The sequence below is a fragment of the Daucus carota genome, chromosome 5 (assembly GCF_001625215.2).
Source record: "Daucus carota subsp. sativus chromosome 5, DH1 v3.0, whole genome shotgun sequence".
NCBI lineage: Eukaryota > Viridiplantae > Streptophyta > Magnoliopsida > Apiales > Apiaceae > Daucus > Daucus carota.
Window position 1 is genome coordinate 41,340,446 of NC_030385.2, and position 15,463 is coordinate 41,355,908.

The following is a 15,463-nucleotide window of genomic DNA, read 5'->3' on the forward strand; positions in this document are numbered from 1 at the left end:
ATTGTGATACTTGTTCCTTAGTAATGATCTTATCCACACCATTGCAGTAGTGTCATGAAAATCAATTAGCAGGGTAATCACAATGGCCATGTTTGTCCAGAGATTATATTCCCACCAAACAAAAATGACCTGCTGTATAGAAACATCTAATAACCTAGCATTCTCTATCCCTATCATTGTCAAGAAACGGGCATTAGCTCCTCAGAAATGTGAAACAAAAAAGTAGATCGAGTTAAAAACTCGGACGAGACTTGAAAATCAGATGTTACACGACGCAAGACCTAATGAGGCTTATTCGTCCCAACCTGTACTGCTTTAATTGTTCATCTAGTGCAAACAGATGAGAATTAGGTTTGAATAAATGAAATTTCTCGAGTGGAAGTACCAAACTACGAAACTATCATACAAATTATTGTGGCTTATAGTTACAAGGAGAAATCAACCGGAGAACCTATTTTTCTGAAGGCAGTGATAATAGTCCAACAAAATGATATTATAACTTTAGTTAAGACGATAATTCAGATATACAAAATTTCCTTGTTCAGCATAGATTCAACTGTATGACAGACTGACAGTGTTTCAATTTTTAAGTTATTATTTTTCGCAAACAGTTGTCATGGACAGCTTCACAGCTTATTTCTCATGGACGGCTTTAACTCATTTATGCACTTCTGAAGTTGCACGATGAAATTAAATTAAATAGACCACCTCCTTGCCTAGCTGATCACATGAATTCTCACTCAAAACATAGTTATAATCACCTCGTGAGTTGTTTCCACTGTATTTAATCTCTACACTCCACAAAAACAGCTGTTGTTCTGGAAGGCACCTTGAAGCGGCCAGCAGAGGCATCATAAGTTGTTTTCTTGACAATAGTATCAGTTGAATTCATCTGAAACAACGATGATCATATTGACAAGACATATTTGATAGAGAAATTAGGCTTTTCTGTAGGCAGATGTTAAGGGTTGATCAGCTCATAATGCAAAAAGAACGCATAGGGAGGCAAATTGTGAAAACAGCTTCCTGTTGACTTTTAGAATAAGAACTTTATTACTATTACTTTCATAAATAAGTATTTTATTCTTGATCCCGCAGTCCACAGACTCTTCCCTGGCTGAGTTGAGGAATTTGAATTATCTGCTTGTATCTTTTTATTTTCAGTTCCAGTTATTCGGTGTTCTCTAGCAGAAGCACAAGCTACGAGAAATATTTTTGATCTTGCAGCCTAATGCAACCTTTGTCTGTTTAACAATCCAAATTCATCAATCAGATAGGCAGCGTTTCACATATACTTTTGTGTAAATGCTTCAGGATTTGCACATATTGCATTTCTCCTAATGATTACTTTTACTAATTTGTTCTTTTATGTCAAGTTAATTGCATTTCTCCTTGTGATTAATCTTACTATTTTGTTTTTTTTTTTAAGTTGAGTAGACTTACGCAGGAACAGTTTTTTGGGATATTCACATGCAGCCCTGTGCGATAGGTTGTTAAGCAATATGTCTCTCAAGATCAAAAACTTAACAATTATCGTGAAAACCGTTTTTCAAAGATGTTCAAGACTAGGTTATAGGTTAAGTTTGTGAGTGAAAATGATATTCAAAATAAAATTAATAATCTTACTTGTACTGGATGCAGTTGGAGACTTTTTGCTCGTAATGCATGGCTGGAGAAAGAGACTTCGGTTGGGCATACATTTATCACCACAACAATATAGCAGTAACTGTTGGGAGAACAATACTTAAATATTTAATATTAAACAACATCAATGCAAATATAGGTTACAAAGAGATTTGTTTATAATATATCACTCACATGCTATCCAGCTGAGACAATCCTGGAACACCATTATGACCATCTTCGATGCCCATTACTATGAGTCCGGGGATCCATGATGGACCAGTATTGTAAAATCGTACTCGTTCCTGAATAGAATTGTAATCATGTCTGTTCAATGTTGAGGTTGAATTATCTTGAGAGTAATTCAAAATTTCCGGGACTCCTCACACCATTAGAGAGGACTCGAAGGTGAGCAGAAGCATATATCAGATACAGATTTCACAGTTGAAAAATTAACGCACACAACAGAAGTATTTATACACAGAGATTCCAAGTCATGGGTAGAACCGTAGAAGTACTACCATAAATGAGCATTATGAGGGTAATATATAACATCGTGCACTGTCTAGAATCAATATTTTACGGGACTCATTCTGCCTGGGTAATGTGACAAGTCACCCAAACATTTTAAGGTGTTCAAAGATCAGTGAGGACCAGACTGGTTTAAAAAAGGCATAGCATACAGAGTTGAGGGAAATAATGTAACATGACCATAATATGAGGGAAACACTAACATGTTTGGTTGAGCAGGAACAAGGGGTTAATAGTTGAACTTAGATTCTGACCTGATATACACAAGTCATAAGATAAGAAACATCTTTTTGACCTGAATTTAAGGTGCAAGGCAGAATTATGGATAATAAGTTGATAACTGTTAATCCCTCCGTGCCCCTGAGTTGTATACGCAGGGGGAGCGGCACACACTTTAATGCTTCTCTAAAGTATAGTTCTATAACTTATTTTTTTTAAAAAAAATTCCTAAATAAAAATTTAACTATTAAATTTTTTTTTGGAAAAAGAAAATCTAAAAAATAAGTTATAGAACCATATTTTATAGAAGCATCAAAGTGCGTGCCAAATAGTGAACATACAGAATTAAATGGGACGGAGGGAGTAACTGATAAGATTAATATGGCATAGAGTGCTAGAGTACATTGCACATACTAGTCTGCTTTCTAACAATTTTTCACAAAAGTAAGCATTCAATAATTCTTGCAGAAAATGATATATATTCTTTGTCAGTCTCTTTACTCACTTTATTTTTGACTATATACCAATTTAAGCGGTCTAACCTGAACAGCGTTAGCAGATCTCAATCGAAAGAGAGGTGATGAGTATCTAATTTCTAACAAGTTTAACATATCTTCAACAGCAGCAAGGATGTGACGACTACATGGCTTGAAGGATGGATCTGCCAGTCGGGGTTTTATGCTGAAGAAAAAAGAGATAATATAATGTAAATATATAATTATAAACAACTTACAACCAATGTATAGATCTCCGCATTGAACTGTTAGATATGTGGACTAATATGTAGTATGCATATGAAATAATTGAATCTTACAGCGGCCAGTGATTCTCATTTTTCTCTTTTGGAGGAAGGCCAACACCCCAATTATTAGAACTGTAGCTGAAATCCAACCTGAAAACAATGACAATAAGGATATATTACACTGGGGATCCTAGACACATACCTTCACAATAACATGACTCACTCCATTACATAAGTTTAAAACTTTCCCATGATTACTACTCATGCCGTAATTTACAATTTATAGATGTATACTTGAACTCTATTAAATAACTGAGTTTAACTGATGGTTCAGATAATATGGAGCCATGAAAGGATGCAAGTATATATCTGAAGGTATATGACATGTAATAAATATGGACCTGTTGAACCAATCTCCAGAATTGTATGAATCACGGTCTAATGATTTTGAACGCAACATCTCATCCCCAGCATGGAAAAATGGTATTCCCTACAATAATGGAACTCCATAAGCAGTATTTATGAAAAATAGCAGAAGCAAGACACGATAACGAGCCCATATAAACAGTAATTTTCTTTTACACAACTCAGACCTATTATATATGTGATTATCAAGTGATTTGCAAAGATATGAGTGGAAGAGAAGAATTTCAGTAAAAGCACGTCAAACATGTTGATAACTTTTAAAACTGAGGTAATGTGTCCATACTCCACATATTGTCTATACTATACAAATTTTATTTGTTATAATTTTTTTGATACAGCAGCATGTTTTGGCCTCTGCATACAGGGGGGGGGGGGGGGGGGGGGGGGTGCCTTTTAACTAACAGACAGTAACTAATATTACTTGCCAAATAGCAATACAGAAAACAAACGCACAAACCAAGATAAAAGACAGAGAGAACTCCCTTTTTTACTTCATAATGCACATGAAACGAACATGATTTTTGAAGATTTTCTACAGTAGGAGTGATTATGTTTGGAAGCATATGTTTACCTCTGAATCATTAACTATTACTACTTTGTTAGAAATATGATTAATATAAGATCAGCTACACATAATAACTTTAAATCATTACCTGGGAAAGTGCTACTATGCTTGTTGCCAAATGGTTTATCCTGCACCTCTCATCCACAGATATATCCATTGGAGTCTGTATACGTGATATCATAGAATAAGTACAATATTGAGGTAGTTTGAGTAGAAATAGGACTCTGTAATGGCACTCTTACCTTCAAGCTTATTATGTCAAATAGGGTTTCATTGTCATGAGCAGAGACATAGTTCACCTGGAAACACAAGTGAATATATGATATAGCCCACTATTTTAATTTTTTTTAGCACGAAAGAATTGTGAAAAGTTTTCACAGACACAGTTAAAGGGCCGATTTATATTGGAAGGCTTATGCTTATGCTTGAAGTCAGAAAAATTTCAAGTAATAGACAGTAATTATGTAACTGTTACTCAATCAGTTTCGTGTTTTGAAGATATACATATGCATTTACAGTATAAAGATGTGTGGAACAGATATTGCAAATAAATTAGCTCATGATAGACTTACTGTTTCACTGGGGCAAGAAGCGTATGCAACAGGTACCCCATCATATGTTTTAACTTCAGATCCTTTAACCTATAAAAAAAAAATGCATTTTATATAGTTTAAGGTTTAACACAAGAATAATACAAACATGCTGAGTTGGTTATTGACTTTGAACTTAAACAATCGAAACACTAGATCAATATGTTTCCATTCAGTCATCTTATCTACTGTTTAATTGTTTGACTTATGTTCAATCTATAGGTCCAAATTGTACTAATCATGATAATTATAATACTACTATATGCTAGACTTCAATCTTGAAAAACAACAATTTACTCGAACTGAAGTGAGTGTATGACCTCTACAGACAAAAGACAAAAGTTGGCATCCACAATTCTTTATTTCCGCCAAGGTCAACCTTCTTCAGGAGACAATTAATTGGGAATTTCTTACGAGCTGGGTGTCAAAGAGTTGCAGGGGTGTGGCAACCCCGAGAAGCAGAGGCCATTAGTCTTAAGGAGCTAATGACTTGGACGAAGAAGTGTGGGTATACAAGGTGTGTTTTCGAGACTGACTCGAAACTCTTGGCTGATGCATATAACGGAGGGACTGGGAATTCTTATTTTCATTCTATTGTTAGCGATTTTATTGAACTAAATAAGCACTTTGATAGTGTGCTAGTCCAATTTGTGCATAGGTCTGCGAATGAGGGAGCTCATTTGTTAGCTCGGGCTTCTCATTCTGAGTCAGACTTCAGGGAGTGGAGTACCTTTGCTCCTGACTTCCTTATGGATGTAATTACTGCTGAGGCATTCTAATGCAAGTACGTTTTGCTTCAAAAAAAAAACTTAATATTAAAATCGGAACTCTAACATAATTTTGCTAGTTCAATAATACAACAGCAATTAGAAATCACATTTTAAAGTTGATGTGACAACTGCAGAACCAAAGGTAAAATATATAAGAACTACAGAAGTGACAAGAAATCACTGGAGACACAGAGACACAAATTAAAATGCATTACAAACAATTTGATCAAATTAAGAAGGTGCAAAGTAGCATAAATACATTTTCCAAAGAAACTAGAGAAAAACAAAACTAATGATACTAAAGATCATATAGCAGCAAACTTTTAAGATGCACATGGTATTTTTTTTTTTGGCATAATCAAGTGGCGTGCAATACAATACCTCTTCCCCATCACAATCAGTAAGCACATAGTCCTTTAGGTTTGCAGCCATTCCAACCTGGATCACATATCTTGTCAATACAAATAACGCAATACTTAAACTTAAACTTCATCAATCAACTCCATATATACTGATGAACTGTTTTCTATGCTCCAATGTCTTCATACTTGTATCTTATTTAACAAAAAAAAAATGAGCAGCTAAATAAAATACCAGCAGAAACTGTTTAACGAACCACATGAAAGCAATGCAAACTCTTTGGTAAGAGACACTTTATAGCTAAACTATACATCAATTCGGTTTGGTAACAGTGACACGCCCAATAACCTAAAATCAAAACCACTTAAATTTAATAATTGACTAGTATTGATTGGAGCTGTAAACCAGGAAACAAAAACTTCCAATCTACTGATATCAAACACAATTTTTTAGATACTTCAACTAAACAAAAAATGACTAATCCTTACCACAATGCCTAAAAACTCTTTGATAAATCATAAAAGATACCAAGGCATTTTACCTGAATATGATCCTTTGATACAGCAAGAGTACGCACTGCATCAGATTTGCTACCATGATCATGACCATTAGCCTGTTGAATTGATGAAGTAGATCTTGATGTACAGATGGTTGTTAAAGATGACCAATAAAATAAATATATTGCTCAAGGATCCAAGTGCCAAGTGTGAACACCAGAACATGTAGGGTCTTGACATGCTGACCTGGCATCTCCTAAACGCCGTGTTCTATTTTTCTCAATTCCTGGGATTTCACTATTTTTTATTGACAAGTAATTGCAAATTTTGGAATTCTCCACAGTAATACTTCAGTTACTTCAGTCAGGTATATGTAAGGACCATAGTTTCATGTCTCGACGGACTTTTCTTCAGGCTTTTCTATATACCATCTATCTCTCTCTCTCCCCTTTCTCTGTTCTTTTTGATTCAATCTCATTTCGTTTGCTTTTTTATTTGAATTTTTCAGGCTTGTAGGTGATAAGTTTCCGTTCTCGAAGCAGATTTTACAAAGCGATAGAATGGATCATGATGGATAACCCCCCCCCCCCCCCTCCATTTTACTTGATTTTGCTTTTCTGATTTTGAACATCAAACTATAAACTACTAAGTCCGTGCAAAGAAAGAAAAAGAATAGGGTGTTTATAATAAGAATGTGGTTACCTGCAAACCCAAACCTGTGACAAAACCTTGTTGAAGAGGATGGCCAAATGGAGATCCACCAAGAACTGCATCTCGAATACGATCGTTGAAACTGATTGTATTTATTTTAGTGCCTCGTGAGGTTACAAAATAATTTGGTTCTTCGACAATAATCATTGTATATATAGCGAATCATGTACCTCCCAATACCAGTGTTAGAAATGTTGAACTGTGATGAATTTGTCCCACGGCCATTTTTTGCCACTTCACCGAAGTCCCATCCTTCTCCATATCTGAATCAAGCATTTAAAAATAGAATGGACAGTGATTCAGTATGATGTATGATAGTGCATACTGCATAGTAAGAAGTCTCTAAAATAAGTATTCTAAGACGAGAACATCCTTAACTGAACCTATTTATCAACAGCAAAAAGGAAAAAGGAAGTCGAACCAAAGTACTGAAAAGGAATATTCCCTTGCAGCAGTAAAACACTAAAACCTAGAAATAAATTGCAGAAGGGATTCACTAATAATTTCAAGCACAACTGGTTATCTGCTATATGATAATTTCTTATTGAAGGAAGATAATGATTTGATAATTTTCTTGGAGGAAGATTTCTTCACTATCATTAAAGACTATTTCAAAGGGCAAAGAGTGTGTCTGACATAGAAGTATGCATAACATTGGACATGTTGCACTCATGGTCAACTATAGACAATGTGATCCAAAGATCCAGTACGGTGTTATACCTACAGCAAAAGTTCTAATGTAAATTCTAGAGAGACATAGAAGTACTTAGTGGGGATATAACAGGTAGCTATGCTGGACAATGGTAATCTAAGTTTGAACTATAAGACAATCTTCTGTATGACATACAGTGAGAAAAATAACTGTCCCAAGTCTAACATGCTCAGTATAGAACTAGTACTTCACTCAAGTCATCATGATATAGCTTATAATTACCATAATAATCGAGCTCGTGATGATGGGGTTGCAGATAACTAAGTTGGCAGCTAAAAGCTTACATATATATTTTTGCACCTTCAACTCCATGTTTAATTTTTGATAGACCCCGGAGCATATTATTTGCTTTCACCTGCATCCGAAACATTTATTATAATAATGGCAGCAAACAATTACGCTAATTTCTGTCTAATTTCCTATCATCTATATCTACAAACAATACGCACTAGTTGGCAGTTGTTTGTATGTGTAACTATTGACAGCGACAAATAATTACGGAGAGAGATCCAGCATTTTTTTCCTTATATCATCATAGGTGAAAAAGGACATTCATCAGACACCATTTGAAAAGTAACTCTCCCAATTTATACGCTTCAAAGAATAAATTACTCGAAACAAAGTAAAATGATACATTGGGACTCGTTAATATTCACTGGTGGAATATCAGACAAGTATATCTACACAATGCCTGTATATAGTGGTCCACTAACTACTGCAGAAACAATATTCAAGCTTAACTTAAAAAAGATTTTGCCAACCCGAGTAACCAGGATGTTTTCATGTTGAAAAATTGCTTTAATTCTAGGTTGACCAACCGAAATAATTGCATGAGAAATGGGTACTATAAAAGAGCAGTCAAGTTTGAGAAAGTAAATTGACAATAATTCCAAGCGAGTAGAACTTGAATTAACTAATTATAAATTAACAATGTAGAGCCATGAAGTTGTATGTGACTCCAAAGGAGAAAGTTCCCTGGAGAAGAGAGTAACAGCCTCGTACCATTGTATGTTTCATTATATGACCCATAAGATCAAATCGAAAGCCATCAACCTGCAAGAAATCCATAAGAAAAAAATTCTCAGGATGACTGTCATCTTTATTAAACAAAAAGTAGAATCATCCAAGTTTTTAGTTTAAAAGTTGATCCGTTCACATATCACCGACTTTAAGGGTACATGAGCATTAAAACCAGGAACAACACCATACGCACTTTCTAGTAAATCATGTTATCATTTTAATCTTATCCCAATATTAGTATTGATGTCACTAGAAAAAATTCAAAAAAGTGACGTGTGATTGCTACGATCAGTTGTTATAACCTCAGCCTTATTTACAGAATCTCTTTTAATGATGCATTGAACAACTAACTCATGCTAATATCCCAATACTTACATGATGATGATGAATTGTTATTTATAGCAGTAGGAAAAACTATATGCCATTCAGATTATTATTCAAAATTAGAAGTAACAAATAATTTATCAACCTAAACAAGCCTCTTAAAACAGACACACAAGCCAGGGATTCTAACAGCACAACAAATAAGCCCAATATATCTCTAGTACTAGTAACAAAAGCTCTCCTTTAAGAACGCATACTAGTTTGGTGCTCTTGTGCACAACAAGATGCTATTTTGTTGTTACCTTATAATCAACTGCCCAGCATAAAAGATCATCAATAATAAGACGTTCGACCATAAAATGCTCACTTGCTGTATTATTCATGCATGCGCTGTTCTCAATTTGACCATTGGTGTTCATCCTCAGGTAGTAACCTGGAACAATCTGTACAAGTAATAAGTGACAAAAATAGTTTGGGAAAATTTTTGAAGTGAAAAGCTGCTTTTGATCACAAGTTGTGGACTGCTGTATACATTGAATATTAACTAATAGAGTTTAAAATCAGCGGTCACCTTGTCAAGCACTGAATTTTCACCAAAAGGACCACTTCCTTGCAAATGATTATAAACAACATCCAGCACAACGCGGAGACCAATGCGGTTGAGTGCCTAAAATCAATATATTAAACTTAAACAAAACAGCTTACAAGCAGTTTTCATCAATGCACTTCAGAAAATAAAAAAACTGCACTGTGTGGTCTATCTCATACACCGAAGACATAATTACCTACCTGGACCATCTTCCGAAACTCAATCGTACGCAATGGACCATTTGGGTTACTTGCATAACTTCCTTTAGGCACTCCCCAAAGGACAGGGTTATATCTTTGCAAGACAAGTAAACAATGAAAAAGATTAAATAAGTAAAATACAACACACTAGCAATCAAGAACTAATTAATCAAGGATGATGACAAAAACTTCTACCCCCAATTGTATCCATCCTCATTTTGAATAGCTGTTATGTACTCTTGTTGCTGAGCTGAATCTGGTGGTAAAGACTCGAGCATCTGCGTATCTGCTAAAAGCTTTCATGAAACTTGCATATATAATAAAAAGAATACAAAATTGTACATTATTGAGCTCTTTTAAGACTTGGAAGACTAAAATTTTCTATTGAAGCTACAATAAATACTTTTATCCCAGGCAGCAAATAGAGGCAGTATATAGATTGCATCAATGTTTTAAAAAATAGTTTTAGGTATTTCTGTTAAAGGGAAAGTGAAGAGATTACTATCTCATATTACTCCGCAAAACCTAAGTTATTTGAACTGAACCCAATAATACTATATGCTGATTATATCTGGAATCAGAGGAGTCTAAAATACAGGGTAAAGAATTAACATAAGCAAATACTGTTCGCATATGCTTACAGAGTTCACTTCGCCATTTTTGCATGACCTGACATCAGGCATAACACATATTTACCATCACCCTCTTACATATGCAGAACATATGTGACATATAATACATTTAAATATACTGCTTGATATTGTAGTGACTGCATCCGTGATATATGTTGCATCTCCCTAGTGAGCAATGCACCTAAGAATAGCTGGAGTTTTCATCATATTAACAGTAAAAGAAACAAATAAACTCACCTACACTCTTCCATTTATCTTTCTCATCCTTCACACCGTCAAACTGGAAGGTTGGCAACAGATGAATATGCGTGATGCCAGCTTTTGACAATTTCCTCAGATGATTTATACCAGCTGATTCCTTCAAAAAGAAATGGTATATCAAAATCCTGTGTCAGCTCTTAGACATAGCTTGCAATATAAATGTTAGGAGTTCTCAGAAATTACTAGGTATGAAATAGAGGTCTGTGGCTAAAGGTTAAGGGTTCAGGTCCTGATATAGGTGTAGTCTGCATGCATATTTACATTCCTGAAAATTAATATATCAAGAAGGAGAACTTGTCCTTCTCAAGTCACAGTCTAGCATAACTATTATCCCTCGTTAACTTTACCTTAGAAAGTAAGTAGTCTCTCACCTTTCCAGAATAAATACTATAGTTTTATATATTTATTTGAGTTGCACAGTTAGATTCTACAGCTTTCTTTATAGTGTATTTTGGCATTTGAGGGAGATTTTGACAATTATGCATTAGTCTTGGACACTCGGTAACAAGTTATCAAAAATTAATGGTCAAATAACGCTAGAGGCTCCCATTATATGCAAAACTAAACTATAAATGGAGTCCAATAATGAGAATATATATATCTAAATGATAGTGGCATGAAATAAGTTTCACTTTGATACAGGTTAAAGCAATTTGGAGTTGACATCGAGAAAACACAACGAAAATGAACTGAAACGGCGAGTTGATATACTTCTAGACAACAGCAAAACATAAGTCTCAAACATTGTTCCATACTGGTCCCTAGTTCAGTCATGTGATGACAATCATAACATTCATCATGGAGTCCTATACACAGGGTGATTGCAATCATCAAGGAGTCCTACTGGAATCATCGTCAAAACAACCATCTACAATTATTGTTTTTTTTTTTTTTTTGCAACTTATCATTTTCTAAGTCATCATTAAAAATTATTAATCACACACAGATAAAAATTACCTGGGAAGTAAAAGCAAGATAACCACCACGAAATTCTGGATCCACAGTATTGTCACTAACACTGTTAATAAATCATGGCAGAGATATGAGCACATAAACCAACCTAGATTCCAGCATCATAAAAACTTCAATCATCACAACATTATAGAACTTTTTACTAATGTCGAATGAGTAATCCAATGAGTTTCACTAGAAAGAGAATACTCTAAGAATCTGAGTTTGAGATCTATGATAAAGTATAGACGTTATGGGTGGTTCTACCAATTAGTGTGGAAATCTTTAGTCAGCAATACATATATGTACAATCTTTCTTCAAACCCTTCTTTAAGGCAAGTAAAGAAATCAATATAAGATATTAAGCAATAAGCACTGACCTGAAATCTCTTATATGCAATTCATATATACTGATGTCAGAGAAAGAAACAATATCAGGTTTTTCATCAGCCAAAGATTCCCATCCTTCAGGTTTAAAGGCATCAGAATTAATATTGACCAACAATGTCCGTTTTCCATCAGCAGAGAGCCTATACAAATTCAGCATGTTCACAAATATATTATAAACGGATATAAATTAATAGGGAGCATGTGTTATGTAAGGATGTCATGCATGTTGAGTTTAACATATTATTACCCTCTAGCATAAGGATCATTTGCTAAGCATCTCTCAATTTGTAAGGTGCTAGGATGATAAACATAAACTTCATAGACATAGTAACAGCCTTCCCAAGATCTTGGCCCATAAGCAGTCCAAACCCCATTCGTCTCTTTTAGCTGGACAATTTTTAAGGGCTCCTCCCCAACTGAATCTCCATAGACAAGAACATGCACGCTCTGTTTTGTGATAGACCAAAAATAAACATTATGCGTTAATGTATAAAAGAGTATTTGTAGGCAACAGATATACATTAGAAAGGAAAATACTGGCAAAAAACTAGGCAAAATTTTACTTGAGCAGTTGGGGCCCACAAGTAAAATGTGATAGCCTCATCTGAGAAAACAGCACCAAGGGGACCAGTATAAGAGAATAATTCGTCAATGACCCCAGGTAATTGCATACCAGTAGCACTAATTAACATTCCTGCAGCTAAATACAAGAAAACATAACTGTCACAGACTGAAAGGCATTAGAAGAAGAAAGGCTACATCGGTTGAAGTAAAAAGGCTCATTTAATATGTATAAAAAAGTGATAACAGAATGGATAAAGTTATGCAAAATAAGAACAACTTGCAAGTGGTCAGAATCATGCACGACAAAATCAGAAAGTATAGTCATCAATCCAGATAAAGCCCAACTAGAACACAGAATACAAATAAGCAGCATTAATAATACAGAAAGACAACAGTTAGATACTAATTTGTTATACAGAAAAATAATATACTCAAATTGGAGCAGCCACTATCATAGACTTCGTAGATACTCCTGCTTTTCTAAATACATATATATTAAAGAAAAAAAAACTTACAACTGAATATGGCAACAGATAATTGGCATTTAAGTCGATCTTCAGCAACCAAATCAGGTGGGACCTTAAAAGCTTTATACTCTCGAAGATGAGGAAACTTTTTAATCACCTACAATTGAACTTCAAAAAAATGAAGGAAATAGAAGTGGTATTCAGAACATAAAAAGCAAGATGGATGCAAAAATAGATATATCAAGATACCTATACTAGTAGTATATGCTACACGGGCCCTTCTAAAACTAGAAATATGTGTTTCTGATGCTCGCTCAGATAATTGGCGTTGGTGGCTGACATTGTATGACAAAAACTCAAGATCAATGATGAAAAATCAAGAAAAGGAAAGGAACGAGAGATACAACATATAAATGGTACGGAATGAATAGTGATGAAATCATGGAAAAGGTGATACGCGAGTGCCAGGAGTATGAATAACTGCCCAAATTGTCAAATTCTTCGTCTGAATATCATTTGCATCCCTCATATCTAAATAATATGCTTTTGCAAGTATATGTCTCTTGTGAAGTTAATCTTACCATATCCTAGTCTTAGACAGATGGGTGCACCTTACTTTGCACTCTTGTAAAAGTAGTATGACATTTTATGGCATGACCTCTGACTACAGTTTAATACTGCAATTTATGAAAATAAGGAAAGATTTAAACAATTTTATTGCTAAAAAACAAATTCAAATCTTACATATTCTGGAAGCCCGTCGGTACAAAGTTCAAGCTTGATTTTCATATCATGACCTGTGTGCATAAAAGTGTTAATAATGTTTAAAGTTGCATTTGCACGTGTAAAGCAAATCTATATAATATTACAGCCATTCTAGCATACTGCTAACCTTCAATTCCGTTATCTACTGCAGATAAACTAGCCCTCCTGCTGGAATACAGATAACAAGAACCGTCAACAGCATCCACATTCCAAGCAATTAATGATTTACTGACCCAATATGCTCTTGATTGCTCTAACGTAACCTGCAATTTAAAGACCATAAAAAATATAATAATGTCAGGTTCTTTAACTCATGACCTATCTTCTTGCACAGTACATCTTATATCAAAAATTCCTTCCTTAATGTAGACTAGCACGTCTGAACCCATTAAACCGCATATAAAAAGGTGCGCACTTTATTTGGCAAATCATGCCAAACTAAGCTGACCTAGTGTATCCTGCTCCTGAAGAGAAGTACCTCAAGTGCAAAATGTCCCCCTACAACTCTAGAAGAATAGAGAAGCTTTTTTTTAAACACCCTCAGCTTCGAACTGCTTTTAAGAATCAACATATGTTTGAAGAAAAGCAAAGCGGAGTCGAGTATAGAACTCTAAATTTATTTCTCACTCCTTAATTTTCAACAATGCACACTTCATTTTCAAAGTTCAAAACGTTAATAATCTCAATCCACACAATCATAGCTCTTCCGCAAAAGATCACATTTTTATACATTAGGGTCTTCCGCATTCAAACCATCTAAACCTTGAATTCTAACTACCATCAAGTCTTCAACTTACATCCACCCCTCCATTTCATCTCAACAATACTATAATAATAATTGTCCAAAAATTCTCTAAAAATTCAATTTCTTAAAAATTTACCACACAAATTAATCAGAAAATATTACTCATTAACACATTACAGCCAATCAAACATGGGATTACGGTACTACAATCTTAAATGTAAAAGTTCAAAGAAATCAAAGAAATGAGAGCTACCTGAGAAGAAACTTCAATGGGCATGACTGAGCAGAAAAAGGTGTGAACTTTACGTTTGGGTTTGGAAACTGAGCGAGTACTGAGTCTGGGCCGAGTGAAGGAGGCTGTGAGTGTGTTTCGAGGGTGAGTTAGTGAGTGAACTCGTTGTGAGTCGCGGTGAGTTGAGAGGAAAAGGAGTGGAGTTGAAAGTGAGAGAGACATGAGTGAGCCACATAGAGTGTAGTATCAACAGTTGTTTTTTATGAGCTTTGGAGGCGAGATTTTACAATCTTTTTCTTCTTTTAGGTGGTATTTTTATGTCATATTATAAAGTTTTTGGGACTTGTATAATTTATTGTTAATAACTTAATAAATAAAAGGAAAATGATAAACAATTTCACAAATTATATAAATTAAGATTCGACACAACACAAGCATCTTATGTTGTTTGATACGATCATTTAAATTAATTAAATTCTATATTGATTATATAAAATTAGAGTAACATGATAAAAGTCACTATAATTTTTAATTCATTTAAAAATCGGGATTTTGAAGAGTTTAAATTTAATTTAGA

The 15,463-nt window shown here is 34.5% G+C and overlaps 1 protein-coding gene across 4 annotated transcripts; it reads right to left on the reverse strand.

Annotated features, from left to right (window-relative positions):
• Positions 1 to 472: 472 nt before the first annotated feature.
• LOC108223690 (pullulanase 1, chloroplastic) lies at positions 473 to 15,156 on the reverse strand. 4 transcript variants are annotated; one of them, XM_017398065.2, is made up of 28 exons: positions 14,908 to 15,153; positions 14,037 to 14,172; positions 13,889 to 13,941; positions 13,193 to 13,301; positions 12,677 to 12,813; positions 12,361 to 12,560; positions 12,104 to 12,253; positions 11,730 to 11,790; positions 10,749 to 10,869; positions 10,075 to 10,165; positions 9,880 to 9,973; positions 9,662 to 9,757; positions 9,393 to 9,533; positions 8,749 to 8,799; positions 8,031 to 8,101; positions 7,205 to 7,297; positions 7,026 to 7,116; positions 6,368 to 6,439; positions 5,848 to 5,904; positions 4,679 to 4,747; positions 4,349 to 4,405; positions 4,195 to 4,269; positions 3,517 to 3,605; positions 3,188 to 3,265; positions 2,916 to 3,054; positions 1,819 to 1,928; positions 1,627 to 1,726; positions 473 to 892 (listed from the first exon to the last, which is right to left on the reverse strand). In XM_017398065.2, the coding sequence occupies exons 1-28, from the start codon at positions 15,106 to 15,108 to the stop codon at positions 785 to 787; spliced, it is 2,850 nt and encodes a 949-aa protein (XP_017253554.1). In that variant the 5' UTR covers positions 15,109 to 15,153; the 3' UTR covers positions 473 to 784. The 4 variants fall into 4 exon arrangements, with proteins under 4 accessions (XP_017253554.1, XP_063949713.1, XP_063949715.1 ...); XM_064093643.1 differs by having other exon boundaries at positions 10,075 to 10,168; XM_064093645.1 differs by lacking the exon at positions 14,908 to 15,153 and having other exon boundaries at positions 10,075 to 10,168; positions 13,193 to 13,312; positions 14,037 to 14,123.
• Positions 15,157 to 15,463: the final 307 nt, after the last annotated feature.